This window comes from Aedes albopictus, unplaced genomic scaffold, assembly GCF_035046485.1.
Source record: "Aedes albopictus strain Foshan unplaced genomic scaffold, AalbF5 HiC_scaffold_26, whole genome shotgun sequence".
In the NCBI taxonomy this organism is placed as follows: domain Eukaryota; kingdom Metazoa; phylum Arthropoda; class Insecta; order Diptera; family Culicidae; genus Aedes; species Aedes albopictus.
In genome coordinates this window covers 34,200-54,039 of record NW_026917046.1, presented here as the reverse complement: position 1 = coordinate 54,039, position 19,840 = coordinate 34,200, and the positions used below count along the sequence as shown (strand labels likewise).

Sequence of the window (19,840 nt, the reverse complement as noted above, 5' to 3'; positions counted from 1 at the left end):
TGTGGTCTTCTTGTTCTGTTCCTTCAATTGATTCCAGGTTTCACTTGCAGTTTTGGCATCGGCATCTCGAATCAGCGGATGTTGACGTCCCTAAAGCGATCGTCGCATGCGCCGTTCTGTCCCCAACTGTCCCCAAGTTTTGAGTCCACCCAGCAATGAATTAAACACAGAGAACAGACATCCAGGCTAGAACAAATTTCATTCGGAAAGTTGTGTAAGGATTTGAATCTTTACTTGAGTAAGGTTGCAAACCAATACATGATGACACCACTAACGCCACCAAACACCATATTGCCACAGTCAGTGGTGAGTTGAAACATTTCAAGTGGTGAATTAAATTAGTATGGGAAATTAAGCGATTGCAGCGCCACGCTATTGCCACTTGTGTTGCCGATTTCAAATGGCCGTTAAATTCCTTACACAGTTCCGGAACTGGACTTGGATGTCTGTTCTCTGTGAATTAACTACATCGGCTGTATTCCTACTCTCCGCATCGACAAATGTGGCGCTAGCTTCTATGCACGAAAAATCTCTAAAAGTAAATCTCAAAAATATTGTATGGCGAATAGCATCCAAAGGCAAATTTATCGAAGTGGAATACATTATTCGAAAAGATATTTGGTAGTGGCTGTGCACAATGGTGACTACTATTAAGCCTACCAAATATTTTTTCAGTAAAAGCTTTCTATTTCAAGTAATTCAAGTTTAGATGCTTTTCACCATACAAAATACAATGGGTTTACTCCTGCTGATCAACTGTGGGTGTGCGCCAAGCGGGTAGTCCATTGACGAGCGGTATTAGGTAGTCGCTACAATCATGCTCACTTTCTGGTAGGATTAAAATGATCTGATATTTTGCTTGTGTCGTTTGACAGCTGATCGATAAGTTTTATGATCGATCTTATCGACCAGTTGCCATTAGCGGAGCCAGCTTTTTCTTTTTTCTTACTCACTCTCTCAAACATGCAAGCGAAAGAGCGAGATGAAAGAGGGGGCAAGCTGCCTCCTCTTCTATCTTTCTTTTTCTCGTGTATGTTTAGGAGAGTGAGTAAGAAAAAAGAAAATGCTGGCTCCGCCAATGCCAGTTGCCAAACGGCATAAGCCAACAGTCAGATAGGCTTATCCCTACCAGAAAGCGAGCATAAGTGTGGCAGCCTTTAGCGCTCGTAAATAGGCCTTTTCATGTGACAGATTCGTGCATACATTTGTTTACAAAGCTTGAACAACAGCTGCTAACAAGAACGTGTCATCTTCATAGAAGAACTGTCAAACGCCCGAACAATCAGCTGATTGAAGACGTCAAATGAAAAGGCCCATTTATTCTAGTGCTTGGACAGCCAGTATTGAGAAGCATCCAAGAAATAACAAATCGTAAAGACTTATTGCCCATTGCACGGTGACGTCATCAAGAAATCGCTCTCTTTCTCTCCTACGGGAAATTAGAAAACAACAGGACCAACACCTGTCAAATTTGACAGGTACTGGTCCTGATGTTTTCAAACTCTCTGAAGGAGTAAAAGAGATAGAATTTCGCCGTGAAGTGGTCTATTGATGCTGGCTATAGACACTATCCACTTATCCGCGAGCGGTAATGGCGGCGGCGGGCATATCCAACCGGTTCAGATTTTGACGTTTCATGGGGGAAAGTCAATACAATTTCATTCTCCTCCTCACCCCTTCACCCACCGTTTAGTGGCGCCAACCGATTGCGATCCCCAAGAAACGTCAAAATCCGAATCGGTTAATTGTGCCCGCCGCCGCCATTACCGCTTGCGGATAAGTGGATAGATTCCATAGACTCGCGGAGGCAAAGACAACTGTAGCCAAAAAAAATATAGAAAAAATCTGAAGTTTTTGTGGATTTTGATTCGAATAGGTCTTCAGCTTTTTGTGAATCAGTAACCTTACGACCTACTCAAAACGAACTTTACCCATAGTGGTTTCGCAGCGCGGTGTCACGAACACTAATGCAAATCTACTGGTTGAAAATATGCCCATTTGATTTTGCTGGGAACAGCTGATCTTTGTTTACTATTTTCAACCAGTAACTCAAGTGGTGTTCGTGTAATGCAGCGTGTACGTACACGCAACACCACTAAAAGCAGAAACCACTATGTTTAGGCTGACCAGATTTGTCCCGTTTAAATACGGGACACATTTCGGAAACACAACAAAAAGCAAATCAATGTCCAGAAACACAATTGCATGTTGTTAATAATGCTATTTCAGCTAGAAAGAACGAATAATTGAACCAAAAACGTTAACTATGTTCTAGTGACGAGTGTTTGAAAATTTTGCTGTCCCGTTAAATACGGGACGGATGGTCAGCCTAACTATGTTACCCATACACTACACACCAAAAATAAATTGAGGGTTTCAGCAAAATTTTGCTAAATTTTGCCGAGCTGAAGGTTTCAGCAAAAAAAATTCTGAAATTCAACAAAATTTGCTCTTTTGTTTAGTATACTCTGCTGATCACCAGTAACGTTTCGCTGAAACTCAGCATACTTTCCTAAAAGTTAAGCAAAAAATTTTGAAGATATATTGCTGAAAGCATTTGGTGTGTGAGTTCTTTTTTACACGACTTTTTGTACGTGATTTTATTTGCTCCATTTTTTACACGATTTTTGCTCCATTTTTTACACGATTTTCTCGAAGTTACACGATTTAGTTTTTCACGCACGGAGAGATTGGAAAATGCTAAAATGCATAAAATGTTTACTAAAACCATATTCGATCTGCCCACCCTTTGGAATGCATATTTTTATGGTTATTCATTCAATGCATAAAATTTGTTTTTGCATTAGAATGCATACATCGCTTATATCGACCAAATGTATATTCGATTTTGTTTGTTTTTTTTTTCTCATTATGGCAATTCAATAGAAGTATGTAAACAAGTTACGCTTTTTAAAACAGGAATTTTGGACTTAATTTCACATTTTATGAGTTAAACTACAATAAATTAAATACAACAAATATAGAAAAAAAACGATTATAAGCTGCAGCTCCGGTCCGCCAATCAGGTCGCACACACAGAAGTCCCTACATTCTGCTCCACCGAATATTTTCGAATATAGTTCCTCCGGATCAGTGCAGGCGCAGGAACTGGATGAATAGTTTCCGGCAGTGCAGATATCTGATGGAGACGAGGGGAAACGTAAATATCCAATTTTTATACCTTTTGCTACCGTACTTACCAAAACGAAAAAAAAATGCGGTCTGTAATATTCTTTGGCCTCGGTATGACCGACATCACAATAACCATTGCACTCACCATTGACTCTTTTTCCCCAGAATGTAAAAAACACTGTTTTCTATAAAAAAAACTCGTAACTTAAAGGAACAACATCAGCTTAGATGATTTCCAGCAATGGCGGTTGGCAAGTTGAATATGTTTAAGTGCCTAGAGTAACATAAGCATATCGATATCCATGGGAGCCAATATTTACCTTATATGCATGGCATTGCTTAATGTAAATGAACGCAATGCATATTTTTTATTCACAGCAAGGAATAAAGCCTTGATATGAAAAAATATTATTATAACATATACTAACAAGTATATCCGTTTTTCTCCGTGCGGACGGATTACTCGCGTAACAACAGAATTCAGTGTATTTGACAGAAATGAATCATCATTTATGGGTAATCTGATCTTAGTGTGTGTGTGTAGAAACCTAATGTATTTTTTACCGTGTATTTCAATGAACTGCACCTACTGTGGGTATCTGTCAGCAATAGGAAGTAAGCAGCTGCGCTTATGCTAAAGTGCCGGTAGTGGCGCTTTTCTGATAAATGCGGTAAACGTGATAACAGTGTAAGCAAGCAGAAAAGTTTGCGCTACGGAATCATAGACGGCGCTCGTGTTCCATGTGTTTTTCACATATACAGCGGCGCCGCCTGGCACCTAACCACTCGAAACATCATGCGCAACACGGGTGGAAAATGCCAGTCAGAAAAAAAGAAGTAAACAACTTGAAATTTGTATGGTGATGTAATGAATTCTCTGTTACTGCAATGAATCCAGAAGAAACGCGTAGGGATAATGATTTTGTTTCTAATTTGCAACTTTTTGCCCCAAGGCACAAATCGCTGCGATGCGGAACGAGTGCAAGCCAACGATTTGTCCATACAAGAAAAATGATTTTACTTTTAATGTGGTGGCGCCATCTCTGAGAAAAACAAGCTTTGATTTCTTACTATTGTCCATCACGGTCATAGCACATGACAGGAGAAGGTGCTGTTTTATCCAGGGGAGTAAGCTGGCTGTCAACTGGGAACAATTTGCGCCTACCCTCTATAGGCCTTTTCATGTGACAGTTCCGTGCATGCATTTGTTTACAAAGCTTGAACAACAGATGCTAACAAGAAAGTGTCATCTTCATAGAAGAACTGTCAAACGCCCGAAAAATCAGCTGATTTAAGACGTCAAATGAAAAGGCCCATTCAATTTTAGTACCATTGATTGATGCACCAAGCGGTAAGAAGAAGAGTTTTGACATCCAAGCGGTGTGCCGTTTACATCCATCGACCAATCAGCGACGAGGATCTAATCGACGGCACACCGCTTGGATGTCAAAACTTCTTCTTCTTTTCGCTTGGTGCATCAATCAATTAGAAGGACGTAACGGCCAACCAAGAAAATATCTATTTTCCTTCGCAAAATTGATTTTAACACCGTTTTATCATGCTAAAAGCGAGTCAGCATATGATTCAAGCATAATCCCACACATTTTATTTAGATTATATTGAAAAATTTTATTCCAAAAACAAATCAGTGTTTTGTTTTCGCCATTATAAAATATTTCTCTCGCTTACTCTCGCTTGTTTTTGTTTTCCTTTTGTTTGGAGTGCGGAAATCGGTGGAAAATTGAATACTCCCAGAGCGGTTCTGGTGCTTTAATATGAGGATAATTTAACACTACAACCCAAGAAATTTCGACAATTACCTAAAAAACTGAGCACCAGCACCGAAAGGAAGAGAAAAACGCTAATGTTTTTACTATTGGTGATGTTTATGAATAACTAAACAAAAGATGTTTACAAATTAGAACCAACAGCAGATGGCGCGCAGGTGGGCATGTTTGGGAGGGCGTAGAGGGTAGGATCTACCACCCCTGGTTTTATCTTCGTACACCGTTAACCATCGAGCAGTCGCGTCTTTGATTACCTGCAGCGACGCCGAGCTCACGCTGTGTACCACAAGCGTGCATTTTTTATGGTGTGTGTGCTCAGTACACGACGTGACCACTCCCGGGTTAACTGTTTCGTAAAACCTCCGCATATCATTCGGTTCCATATACTCTTGTGCCTGAGCAATGACATTTTTCTTATGCTTTCTTTTCTTTTTGCGTCGAATGCGGTTTTCGGCTACTCTTGCTTAGGTATATCGCTCACTGCTCTGCCGGGCAGCATTCTTCTCGTCTGTTACCCTCTGGCACTCCTCGTTTAACCACCCGTTCCTAAGTCATCTTTGAGCAGTGCGAGATAGTAATCTGAGTCGATGTTGGAACCCCTCAAAGTTCTAACATCAATGACGTCCGAGTGTCGGCCATATACCAGTGCATGGTTGATTAGGTTGCACACTTTGCCCTTTGGGGTCTTCAGTTAGCCTAATGGTTAAGGCTATGGATCGCCAATCCAGAGACGGCGGGTTCGATTCCCGCTCCGGTCGGGAAAATTTTCTCGACTTCCTGGGCATAGTGTATCATTGTACTTGCCTCACAATATACAAATTCATGCAATGACAGACAAAGAAAGCCCTTAAATTCTAGATTGAGTTTAAATAAGGGTGAAAGTAACATCACAGATAACAGATGTTTATGCTAGTACAAATTTTTCGCAGAATCCTGTGTAAATGTTCAAAACGATATACGTCGGCTCACTACTGCCATCTACTCAACTGATTGCGGCATTACATCTAACTTGAATGCAAGAATAGTTCAAAGTTCCAGTTTCATTCAAGATCGAATACAATCTTGAATGTAAAATTGCATAGTGCATGCAATCTTGAAAGCGATCACTGACTATCGATCACTGCGCCATCTCTAAATGATTGCCACATGAGTTTCAGCTGCTCGTTACATACGAAATGGCTGTTGAGCATTTTTACACACATTGCCAATATAAGCATAAACGTCTGTTATCTGTGGTAACATGATCGATTTCTCTTCATCGACCCTCTCTTCTTCAAATTAAACCGACAAGATGCAAGTTTGATTAAACTTTTTGGTCATAAAATGCTAGGTTGGGATGCGATCTTGCATCCAAACGTAAAAAAGTTTAATCAAACTTGCATCTTGTCAGTTTAATTTGAAGAAGAGAGAGTCGATGAAGAGAAATCGATCATGTTAGTTTCGCCCTTATTTAAACTCAATCTAGAATTAATAACTGTGAAAATGCTCAATGAAGACTAAGATAAAGCGAGGTAGACCAAGTTCCAGTGGGGACGTCGAGCCATAAAGAAGAAGAAGAACTTTGCCCTTTGGGTGTCACCAGGTATGCTTGTGGATGTCCTTGCGTTCAAAGTAGGTGAATATAATGGTGAAATATCAGGTGAATGAGAATTCAGGGCTGTGAAATAAGTCAACTTTGCTGCAGTCAGGAAGATGACCATTATATCCGGCTGTCTGCAGCAAAGTTGACCTATTTCACCGCCCTGAATCCACATTCACCTAATATGAGCCATCGTACTACTTGATTAGCAGCCAAGCTCACATCAACTTCCTGAAATTCACGAACCAAAGATTCACTCGTCCAGGTTCATTCAAGGTCCTGACGTTTCAAATAACGAGTTTCCAATGGATCATTGTAGCCAACTTTTTCGCTACTCACCGCATTTGGACTGTAACACGGTGACAGCAGTCGAGTTACGTCAAACACACAAGGCTACGGTGGCGCTATCTGTTCTTTTCATAGCGGCCGTTTTAGTTATTTTAGTGATAGTCTTTACTTCGGTGGCGGGCCGGCTTTCAGCAGTCAACAGTGTTCAGACAAAGTCTGCCTTCATCTAATTCCAGTACCTATGAGCTCTTCTAAAGTTTTGACCATTTTGCATGTGTGACGATAGCGATAGCGTGACAGATACTTTATGCCCATGGAAGGCTAGGAAGTTTCCTTTACGAAAAGTTCCTGGACTGATCGGGTGTCGAACCCGACACAGATGCGGCTACATGTGTCTTTTAACACGCATTCCTTGCAAATTCTCGTCTTTTTTATCAGACATATTAACTGCCCATGATCGCATATCAGGGCCTAACTGACATTTTCGAGTTCTCTTCATCGATCCCCTCTTTGTGTCATCACAGAATGTGTGTTGAGTTTTCCAAAGATTTTTTGGTTGACATGCGAAGAAGACGACTACATGTTGTTATAGAAACAAAAAGAATAATGATTTTGTTTGTTCCGATCAAGTTATTAGCGAAAGAGAGAGTCGACGAAGAGAAATCGATCAAGTCAGTTAGGCCCTTATGAAAACTCATTGTCGAATTATGCGATCATAGGCAGTTAAGCTACGATCTATGTTTCGTCAACTATTGCTAACCACAACTGTTTTCTTCTTACATTTTCAGCTGAGAAAAGCGGCAGCCGCCGAAGCCAGACGGCTGGCAGCAGAAGAAGCCAAACTGCAGAATGGCAGTGCTGCCAGTAGTAACGGTAGCGCCATCACTGCCAACGGACACCACGGGAAGAACGGTTCGGTGCACCATCACAGTAACGGCAGTGCCACCTCCAACGGCACCTCGTTACTGTCCAACGGCGTCGGCAATGGCAACAAGGCCGCCGACTACTACGTTCGGGGCGATCTCCCGGCCGAGATCGAGATCACGCAGCGACAACCCAGCAGCCGCAATCAGGTCCAATAATAGCGAATACGATAAAGCAGACACTTCCCCGTACGGGAGGCGATAGTACACTCACAAATACCCATACACACATACACAGACAATATGCAATCCAACATACTTCCCTGGCTTCCTTTTTGCTCCTCTCAACGAGAACCAAAAGTTCCCCTTCCTTCCTTCCCTAGTACACTCCTTCACGCATACAAAGCGCAGTGGTTTCTATTGTTATGATTAATTAATTTATTGTGAAACTTCTTTAATATTATTAATTCATAAACCAACACACACAAACCAACACAAAGACACACACAGAAAATGTGCATGTGAACTCGCTGTCAAGTTTTTATTTGTATTTCCAGTTTTTTTTGTCAATCTCTTCTTCGATCATACATACACACTGAAACATATTCACACCAAATCGGGATAAAAATCGTCAACATTCGCAATAAAGTGCAAGCAAAGTATATTTTATCGAGAATAAAAAATGCGAAACATGTACACACCGAAAAAAATGTTACTGTTTGTAAAGCGAAAATTATGATAAAAAGTTTTAATCAGCAGAGAAGCAAGAAAACAATCAAAACACGCAGGAAATGTAAACCAAACAAACAAAGCACACAGTTACACACAAAACACACAACACATATACAAAAAAAATGTAAGCAAAAGCCAAAACAAACTAAGCGAGAGAGAGAGAAAGAGAATAAACGAGAGGTGAAAGCTTTTCCGTTTCGATCTTCATCGTCGCCGGCCCCTTCCGATGGATGGATGGATGCGGCGACGACGATAGGAGAGAAATGTGTTACCTTTATTTAGAGTTTTTAAATAAAGTGTTAGTAACTTGCGTGGTGATAGTAGCGTCAGCCTGGCAGGTTCGTCTTACACTGTGGGGAGGATTCAGGAAAAATTAAGCAAAAAAAAAAAACAAGGAATAAAACAAAACAGAATCAAACCAAACAAAATGGCGGCATATTTGGAGTGGTTTTGTTTAGAGCAGTGTAGGGAAGTAATTTGTGAATGTAAAGGAATAGAATCAAAGAGGAACTACTACTGGGCGAAGAGCGAGACAGGCAAGCATATAATTTGTAAATAGTTTAGATAACCTGAAAGCGTAGGCGTTAAGGATGTAGGTTTAAGGTTATACAACAGCAGTTAGTGGAGGAAGAAAAAAGTGAACTAACGGTGAAGATTCTAAAAAAGAAAACGCCAGACAGTACCCTTTGGATGCTATATTTTACCTATCAACTAGGATTTTTTTTACTTATTTCAATTATTAGGACACGACTGTTAGGACAGGCACACACAGACAGCTTTACAATGTGAGGAAAATAAATGTGTATTTGTTTTAGTGGCTTCTCTGGCATATTGGGCCATTTTTTGGATTTCTTCCTTCTATCCCTCTTGACGAAACGGTAAGATCATTCAACGTACACCCAAACACGATCATCAACCCATACAGACAAAACACACTGATTCAGGAACAGGAACTACCTACTTTAATAAGGCTACAACAGTAGATATCAAGTCTATGATACACACAAAATACAAAACACACAAAAAATAGAAGGTGTTTAGGGGACAGACAGACAGAGACGCCTCTGTCGTTATGTAGGATATAAACCTAAAAAATGATAAGAAACGAAAAAACTCTAATGTGATTTCTTTATTTTTTTGTAAGGGAAATGCAAAAGCAAGCAAATTGTGTAGTAAGGAGAAAATGTAAAAATAAAAAAAAATATTGAAGCATATTCCGCCGCAAACAATTTCAAATAATTGTTAAATCCAAAAGTAGAAAAAAGAAAAACAAATGCTTACACCCATCGAGTGCGCTCCGTGTCCATATTGTATATCCGCTTCGAGTACGTACATATACAAAAGAAAAGCCATTCGCAGAATATTTACAAAACACATACACATAGACACAAACACAGAACAACAACAGCGCCATAAGCATTGGAAGCGCAGTCATTTCCATGGCGCGAATCTGGCGAAACAAAAAAAAAATGAAAGTCGAACAAAGTACATTGGTTACAGACACAGAACCACCTGTTAGAGCGCTTGGGCGGTCAATCCAATAAAGGTAAATATTGCTGAAAATTTACGAAATGGTTGTGGTTTTGGACGATCCGAAATTCCCAGTTTGGACTGTTTCATCATGGCGTCCGAGGATTTTACAATCCCATTGTAGAACGATTATGCAAAAAAAAAAAAACTCTACGATTATCAAAAGTTTATTTTTATACTTAGCCTCAGCTAGCATTAGGTTCCTCATCGTCTCGTCTTGGGTTGTTCTGTTCCACTGCATTATTCTTCCCATGGGACAAGTTGTAGGTTGTAAATGTTGCACTGATGCGTGTCCTCTTCAATCAAGCGATTTTTTCTCGGCACTAATCAATATTTGTTGTCCGATATTATATATCCAAGATTGATGACACTACTGTTCCATTTTTCTGCACTTGAAAAGTTTTAGACTTCTTCACAGTCATACTTAAGCGATCCTTAACTTCTAAGAGCGATTGTTTTCCGCTGTCCCCATATTGTACTGAAACTTTATTTCCCTTCCCCCTATGGTACTGTCATCCCAAGTAACCAAAAGTTCAGATAATAGGGTACTTTATAAGCTAAGCAGCTTGTTAGAGGTTGCTCTTTAGCCTTCTAAGCAGCTTTATTTTTAAGTAATTTCGGAACTTGAAAGTTCACATAAGGAAGTTGAATAGCCTTCTAAGCAGCTTCTGACGAAACTTCCTCAAAATGAATGTGAAAACAAAAATGTTCAAGTTCATCACAACTTGTTGAGAAACATACATATTTACTTATACTTATGCGCTCCTATGTAGGTTTCAACCGGGACCTCCTACGTGATAAGCTGCCGTCATACCGCTACGCTGCTACAGATACATAATATGGATAAATTAACTTCAATACTGTACAAGTGTGCAAACCTTGATGTCGACAGAGGTTTGATTCAAGTTAGATTTCATCCGCTTTGCACTTCATCGCAAATGTGGTGTCGGGGTAGAGTGTAGGGCTCTAACGCAGCGATAACCGGTTCGTATCTGGTGGGCGTCATATTTTTTTTCATTTGCACTTCATATTCATTGATTTAGTTGTCTATGAAAATTTGCTTATAATGGTTTTGCTAAAATGACAAAAATAAATTAACTTCAAGGAACTAGAAAGTTCTGAGTAGCATCTTAAGCAGCTTTCAAGTTCCACGAAGTTCAGATAAAGTTCCGTATGGAACTTTCTGGCTGCTAAAGAGGCTATCAATGAGCCTTGCTGGAATTTGTGTGCGAAGTTCCAGCAAGGCTCATTGTTAACCTCTTAATGGCTAGTTTCCACTTGATAAGTACTGTGTAAAAGGATAGGACAAGTAATGCTCACGTAAAACTTTTGCAATCAAAATTACTTAAGCGTTCGCAGTTGATAATTAATTCGCAGCCAGAAAGCTATTTGCCAACAGATGGCACTGTCGTGCGATGCTGTCAGTCATGTTGTTGATTTTCCGTACGGAATAATATGTCGATGTATTATTCCGTGAGTAAAAGGGGCATTTCTCTTTCTTTGTGTTTCTTCTTTCGCGCCTGCGCGTTCACAGTGTGCATTAGTATTTAGCCGTGTCGCTCTATAATGCGTACTCCGTCGTCCCTCAGCATGGCTGCATCAGAACACAAGATTGAATTTCTTGAGGTTGAATAATTTGCCGTTACGTAGTTTAAAAATTTATAAAGACACCCCAAAACTGAATTGTTTATAAATAGTTCGACAGTTGAAAAAAGGAAATAGCATTTGAGTTTAGCTGATGAGGAGACAATGATTTTAAAAACTGTTGCATCATAATCATTTCATTTCGTTTGTTGAATGTTCTATGGTGCACTAGAACCAGGGAAGTAAAGACTGTATTCGATGAAATTTGGACACCGAAAATAATGTAGCTTTTCATTGCGTTCACAAAATCAAATATTTTTTTGAACAGGAATAATATATAATGTGTAACTAATACCATCACAATCGCAACAAATTCAGTTTGGTATTGGCGCAGGCATTGTTAATATCATAAAATAAGATTTTAGCAAATTTTTTCACCCGTTTTAAAAATTGTGTAGGCTATAATTTTGATGTAACTCGTCAAGACGTCTGAAAATTTGACTCGAAGTTCTTAACAGAGTATCAATAAACTGGTAAAAAAAATCTCAAAATCGGTTCAATACGTTTTCCTAGTATTCAAAACTCAAATCGCTTCAAGGCATAGGTCTTGCACCATTTGGGCAGGTGTACCTATTTTGGGCACTTGTTGCCGCTATAACTAAGTCAATTTCAAACCGATTGATTTGAATTTTTGTATCCACTTATCCGCGAGCGGTAATGGCGGCGGCGGGCACCACTAACCGATTCGCATTTTGACGTTTGTTGGGGATGGCAACCGGTTGGCGCCACCAAACGGTAGGCGAAGGGGTGAGGGGGAGAATGAAACTGTTTTGACTTTCCCCCAAGAAACGTCAAACTCCGAACCGGTTGGATATGCCCGCCGCTGCCATTACCGCTCGCGGATAAGTGGATAGAGTTAGATACTGTACGTGCCCAACTCTATACAAAAAATCAAATCAATCGGTTTGACATTCGCTGAGTTATAGCGGCAAGTGCCCAAAATAGGTACACCTGCCCAAATGGTACAAGACCCTATTTTAGGTACTTTTTAATCATTTTATTCCGTATGTACTATTTTGTTTGTACAACTGTCATGACTGTTCCGATTTTTATCAACATTTGAAACTGTAAATCTATTATAATAGGCCGTTCGCAATGCTGTTTTATTTTGTATGGCGAGTTTTAAAAATTTTAAAACTCGCCATACAAAATAAAACAGCATTGCGAACGGTCTAAAAACTGTTCTTAGCCAAATTGCTTGAAAACTTTTCAAGTTATAACTGTTTGAATGTCACGATACAAAAAAAAAAAACATTTTTGCTAATTGTGACTTTGTGCCACATATACGGCTATAACTTTATTACGGCTAGATCAAATTGAATGAAATTTTTACACAATATTTCTACATGTATACTTTACATACAGAACAGATTGAAATCGGTTCAGTATTTTTTGGACTAGAGCTATAACAGTGAAGAAGTGATATTTTTCAAAACATTCGTTTGCTCAAACTTCTCAAATGGCAAAATTCTTGTTTCAACGATATCTCCACCAATATTCAACCGATTTTGATGAAATTTGTATGGTATTAGCTTTAAATACGTAATACACTATTCCTGGTAAAAAAATAGTCATTTACCATTTTATTAGGAAATCATTCTGAATTCCAGGAATTCGTTCCGAGATCCCTACGAGAGTTGCTATGAGATTCCCTCAGAATTTCTGCTTAGGATTCCTCCAGAAATTCCTTCCTATATCTCTCTAGAAATTAATTCAGGATTGCTCCAGGAGTTTTTTCTGGGATACCAAAGGGAGTTCCCTCAGAGATTCTTCCAGCAATTTGTTTAGGATTTGTTCAGAACTTCCAGGAGTTCTCTCTAGGATTACTCCTGTAATTCCATACGGGATTCCTTCAGAGATTCCTTCATGGAATTCTCTAGAGATTTCTCCAGAAGATTCCTATGAAATTATTCTAGAAGTTCTTTCAGGGATTCCTTCACGACTTTTTTTTAGGATTTCTCCAGAACCTTTTGGAATGTCTTCAGATTTTTATCTGGGAAGAAACTATTGAAAGAATCTCTAAAATCGCTCGTGTAGATATTCCCTACAAACTGCTGGAGATATTCCTTAAGAAGCTGTTGGAGGAATTTTATAAGGAACACAAGAGCAAGTCTTGGAGTACTTCCATAAAGAATAAAAAAAAACTTCTGGAGTATTTCCATGAGCAAAATTTAAGAAACTTCCAGAATGAATTCCAGAATATGTAATCTGCAAGGAATCCCAGTAGAAGTTCTTGGAGGAATCCCGGAAGGATATCCTGGATGAATTATTGGACAAATCTTAGAAGGAACTCCTGGAAAAACCTTGACTTATTTTCCAGGAGTCTGGAAGTTCTGAAGAAATTCCGGAAAGAACTTTTGAAAAATTCCCGGAAGATATCCCGGGTAAAATTTCTGGAGAGGTCCCTGATGCCACCCCTGGTGTAATCTTAGAAGAAAATCCTGGAGAAATACCAGAAGAAACTATGAGAGGAATCCATAAATTTACTCCTAGAGGAAACCTAGAAGGAGTTCCTGGAGGAATCCCGGAAGAAGCTATAGACATTACAAAAGGAATTCTTTGAGGATTCACATAAGAAACGTCCAGATTATGCCTAGAGGAATCTCAAAAAGTTGTATTTTAGAAAGAACTCCTGGAAGAATCACTGAAAGAACTCCAGGACGAATCTAAGAATGAATTCCTGTAGAAATCCTAGAAGGAACTCTTGAAATGATCCCGGAAGGAATTCCTGCGGGAATCTCCGAATAAATATCTGAGTGAACCCCGGATAAAAAATACTAAAAAAAATCCCGGATGAAATTATTGTAGAATAGTTCGAAAAAACTCCTGGTAGAATCTTAGAAAACACCTCTGGAGAAAACCCTGAAGGAACTCCTAGAAAATCCCGAAAAAAAAACAAAATAAATAAATGAATCCTGAATTAGAAGGAACTCACGGAGGGATTTTTTGTAGAACTTCTAATGAAAATCTCAGAGACATTTTATGAGAATCCTGGTGAACTTCTGGTGGATTTTTCGGTGGAACATCTGGAAGAATTTCAAGAGGACTTTCTGCGAAACCCCAAAGAAAAACCTTCGTACGGAATGCCAAAAGATTCATCACAAAGAATCTTTCGTGGATCTTCATTAAATTCCCCGTAAAGCTTTGTCCTACCTCGTATTTCGTCTAAAACTCCACAAGGTAACCGTCAGAGTCCCAGCAGAATTCTTCCCACCGTAGTCCGAACTCCAATATTGCAGAATTTATAATTAGTATCCAACTATAGTTCTCGCTGTAATACCATTAAAAGTTCCCTTAGAATCCCAGCGCAATGTCTCTCATTAGCATTTCCCTTGGAACTCCGTTGAAATCTCACAATCTGAATTTTCCCCATACGCGCGCAAAAATTAAATTTTAATTTCAATCACACTTCCTGAGGAAACGAACGAAATTTCTCTAAGTCCAAATCGTAAACAACAAGGCCACGAAACGCCACACGAACAACGAACAATTTATCTAGCAACCGCCGTATGCAGTGCCCTATTCTTCACATCCTTCTTACAGCATCGTTTCGTAAAAATGCTGTCGGTAAAACAAATGTCAAAATTACTTACGGAAAAAGGAGGAATTTTACTTGAGCGCTCTACTTGGGAACTGGAAACTTACCATAAGCAGCTAGAAAGTTCCGTGCGGAACTTTATCTGAACTTTGTGGAACTTGAAAGTGCATTTTGTCATGGGAAGCAGAACTTTTGGTTACTTGGGATCGAATTGATAACTGCTGCATAACTTTCAGTTACATTGTTCATAGTTGATGATGATGATGATGATTGGGTACCCGCCATCAGTGCAAGGATTACCTATGACTGCAGAGTCATACCGGAACGGAATGATCTACCTGATGGTTTGTTGTAGTAGGGTAAGCTAAATTCACTGGAGACCTTCGGAATACAACATCATGGTTGTTGTCTCGTGACAAAGTCACTGGCCACTCCACGAACATTTGTCCGAAAACCAGTTCATTTGAGGCTACACACAGGATTTTTTAAAAAATTCGAACCAACTCAAAGATTATCAACAATTAAGAGTTCCAGAAAAATTATCCCAGGAAATAAACTACATATTCTAATAAATAAGGTTGTCATCCAACCTTTTTTATTCGAAAACTACAAGAAATTTCGCCAATTATTTCTCCAAGAGAATCATTCCAATCTTATCATAGAATGCTACCAAATAACAAGCTTGGTTAAATGCCTACATTTTCTGAGTTCATCCAAAGATTCCAACAATAATTGGTCCAGAATTTATTTCAGACATGGATTCCTACATTTTTTTTAAATATTCCTATAGAAATTCTTCCTGGAATTTGTTTAGAAAAGCATCCTTCCTGGGAATTTATAAGGAATTCCTCATGGGAAATTGCTCCAGGTTTCCCTCGTAAAATTTGAATGAATTTCTTCTGTGTTCTTCTCAGGGACAACTCCAGGGATTATTTAAAAAAAAAATCCCCCAAGGATTCTACCTTAAACTTTTTTTTAGAAAAACTTCAGGAGTTCCTCTTGAAATTCTTTCAGGAAATCCTCCAGGAATTAATCCAGTACTTCCGCCAGGAAATGTTTAGGGATTCCCTTAGGAATTCCCCTTGGTATTGCGTCCGGAATTCCTCCTGGGGTTTCTTCAGGAATTCCTCCAGGAACTACTACAGGGATTTCTCAAGGAGTTCCTTAACGAACTCCTCTATGGATTCCTTCTGGATTTCTCCAAAAATTTCATCTTTGATTTCTTCAGGAATTCTTCCTAAGATTCCTCCAGAGATTCACCCGAAAATTTCTTCTGCGATTCTTTTAGGAAAAACTACAGGGAAATGTCTCCAAGGATTCACCTAGGAACTCTGTTTAGCATTCCTTCAGGAGTTCCTCTTGAAATTGCTTCAACGATTCCTCCTGGGGTTTCTTCAGGAACTGCAACAGAGATTCGTCAAGGAATTCCTCTACGAACTCTTCTTAGGATTCCTTCAAGATTTTTCCAAGAATTCCATGTGCGATTTCTTCAGGAATTCTTCCTGGGATTTTTCCACGAATTATTCCAGGGATTCCTCTGGACATTGCTGCAGGGATTCCTCTAAAAAAATCCTCCAGGAATTCTTCCAGAAATTGGCATTCCTCTTGCATACCTCCAGGGATTCTTCCAAGAATTTCACCAGGACTTCACTCGAGAATACCTTCTGGTAATCTTTCTGGGACATCTTATTTTAAAAATTCCTTCAAAGATTCCCTCTGGAACTCTTCTTAGTATTCCTTCAGGAATTCCTCCTTGAATTCTCCAAGAAACACCTCCAGGAATGTATTCAGTACTTCCTCCACGAACTGTTTAGATATTCCCTTAGGAATTCCTCTTGAAATTGCTTCTGGGATTCCGTCTGGAGTTTATTCAGGAGTTCCTCCAGGAATTTCTTCAGGGATTCCTCTTCTAAGGATTCCTTCAGAATTTCTTAAAGAATTCCATCTGCGATTTTTTCGGAAATTACTCCAGGTATTCCCCTACTTGGGAGATTCCTCCAGAAATTTCATCAGGAATTCATCCAGTTATTGTTCCCAGAATTCCTCTGGGAATTTCTGCAGGGATTTCTCTAAAAATTCCCCCAGGAATTCCACCAGATATTTCGTCAAAAATTCTTCTAGAGATTTCTCCAGGAGTTCCTCTGGTGTTTCCCTCAGGAATTCTTACAGGCATTCCTCTAGGCATCTCTCCGAGAATTCCTACAGGGGTTCTTCTTTGGATTCTTGCAGAGATTTCTCCATGAATTCTTTCAGCGATCCCTGCAGGTATTCCTCCAGATATTTCTCCAGGAATTGCTTCAGAAACTCCTCTAGGAATTGCTCCAGAAATTCCCCAGGAACTCATTTAGGAATTCTTCAAGGGATTCCTCCAAGGATTTTTCCAGAGACTCCTATAGGAATTCCTCCAAAGATTTCTCCAGAAGTTACTTCAGGAATTCCTCCAAGAATTCCACCAGGTATTCCTAGACATTCTTCTAGGAATTCTTCCAGGGATTCCTCCTTGGATTCTTGCAGAGATTCCTCCTGCTATTCCTTCATACATTGCTCCAGAAATTGCTTCAGGGGCTCCTCCAGGATTTCATCCAGGGTCTCCTCGAAAAATTCCTCCAGAAATAACCTCATGAATTACTTCTAGGATGTCTCCAAGAATTCACCAGGAATTAATCTGGGAATCCCTTCATAAATGGACTACCCGCTTGGCGCACATCCACAGTTGATCAGCAGGAGTAAATCCATTTTTTTTGTATGGTGAAAAGCATCTAAACTTGAATTACTTGAAATAGAAAGCTTTTACTGAAAAAATATTTGGTAGGCTTAATAGTAGTCACCATTGTGCACAACCACTACCAAATATTTTTTCGAATAATGTATTCCACTTCGATAAATTTGCCTTTAGATGCTATTCGCCATACAATATTTTTGCGATTTACTTTTAGCGATTTTTCGCGCATAGAAGCTAGCGCCACATTGGTCGATGCGGAGAGTAGGAAAACAGCCAAAGCATTTAATCCATTCCCACAGAAATACCTCTAGGAATTCTTGCAGCCATTCCTCCAGGATTTTTCCCAGTCATTTCTCAAGGAACTCCTCCAGGAATTACCCTAGGAATTTTTCAAGAATGGACTACCAGCTTGGCGCGCGCCCACAGTTCATCAGCAGGAGTAAATCCATTTTATTTTGTATGGCGAAAAGCATCTTAACTCGAATTTCTCGAAATGACAAGCTTTTACCAAAAAAATATTTGGTAGGCACCAAACCGGTCATCATTGTGCACAACCGCTACCAAATATTTTTTCGAATAATGTGTTTCACTTCGAGAAATACGCCTTTAGATGCTATTCGTCATGCAATATTTTTACGATTTACTTTTAGCGATTTTTCGCGCATAGAAGCTAGCACCACATTGGTCAATGCGGAGAGTAGGAAAACAGCCAAAGCATTTAATTCATTCCACCATTTCCTGGAATTATTCCTGGGCATTTTTTAGATATTATGTCAGCTTCTCCAGTAAATCCTCTAGGGATTTCCTCAGAGATTTCCATCATGAATTTCTCCAGATATTCCTTCAGGAATGGCTTCAGGGATTCCTCCAGATTTTTCCAAGAATTTCTTTAGGGATTTTACCAGAGATTCCTCCAGGAAATCCTTCGAAGATTACTTCTGGAAATCCTCCAGGGATTCCTTCAGGAATTTCTCTAAGATTTCTTCAGAAATTTCTCAGAGATTTCCTCTAGGAATTCCTCAAGAGATTTCTTCTGAAATTTTTCTATGGATGCTGCCTGATTTTTTCAGAAATTTCTCTAGGAATTCCTCGCAGAATTCATCTGGAGATTTCTCCTGGAATTCTTCCAGAGATTGCTCCAATAATTTATCCAAGAATTTCTCCAGGAACTTTTGCTGGGTCTCATCCAAGAATTGCTCCAAGGATTACACTAAACATTTGTTCAGAAGTTCCTCCAGGCATTCCTTCAGGATTCTCTCTAGAGATTTTTCCAGGAATTGCTTCAGGAATTTCTCTAAGAATTTCTCCAAAGATTTCTTCAGAAATTATTTCAGGGATTGCTCCCAGAATTTATCCGAGGATTTCTCCAGGAAATTTATCCACGACTTCCTCCTGGTATACTTTCAGAAATTCCTCCGGGAATACTTCCAAGGATTGCTCCAGGAATATCTGAAGTGATTTCTTCAGATATTCCACACAGTTTCTCTTCAAAAATTCTTAAAGAAGTTCCTTCAGAAATTTCAAAAATCCTTCAATCATTTGCTTCAGGGATGTACCCAAGAATGTTTCCGGTATTACCTGACGATTTTTTTAAATTACTTGAAGCATTTCTGGAAGAATTCTTCCAGCGACTAGTATTGGAAGATAATTTTAAAAGGATGTATAGAGGAACCAAGAAATTATCCGGGGATTCTTTCATGAATCCCTTCAGCAGTTTCTTCAGAAGTTTACTCAGGGATTCCATTAGCAATTCTTACAATAAGCGAGACAATAAGTCCTCCAGTGATTCTTCCAAGTTACATACATGCCACAAAAGAGTCATCCACGGCACCAGGTTCTGGTTGAGTAGAAGTCACTGTGACTTACTTTAAACATATAAGAACTTATATGCTTAAAGTGCCTTCAGACATTTCTTCAGGAATTTCCTTCAGGAATTCACCCAGGAAAGACTATATATACTCTAAAATATGTACAAATGGCACAATGGGCGTTCGTGCCCTCTTCCAGGCACATACAGGGGATCGT

At 39.4% G+C, this 19,840-nt stretch overlaps 1 protein-coding gene across 2 annotated transcripts in view; it reads left to right on the top strand.

Moving 5' to 3' along the window:
- Window positions 1-8,359, top strand: part of LOC115264097 (elongation of very long chain fatty acids protein AAEL008004) — a 75,521-nt gene extending 67,162 nt beyond the window's left edge. For both annotated transcript variants that reach the window (XM_062843503.1, XM_062843505.1), the window contains exon 9: window positions 7,575-8,359. In XM_062843503.1, the coding sequence (XP_062699487.1) occupies window positions 7,575-7,868 (294 nt within the window). In that variant the 3' untranslated portion in view covers window positions 7,869-8,359. The remainder of the gene's footprint in view (window positions 1-7,574) is intronic.
- Window positions 8,360-19,840: the final 11,481 nt, after the last annotated feature.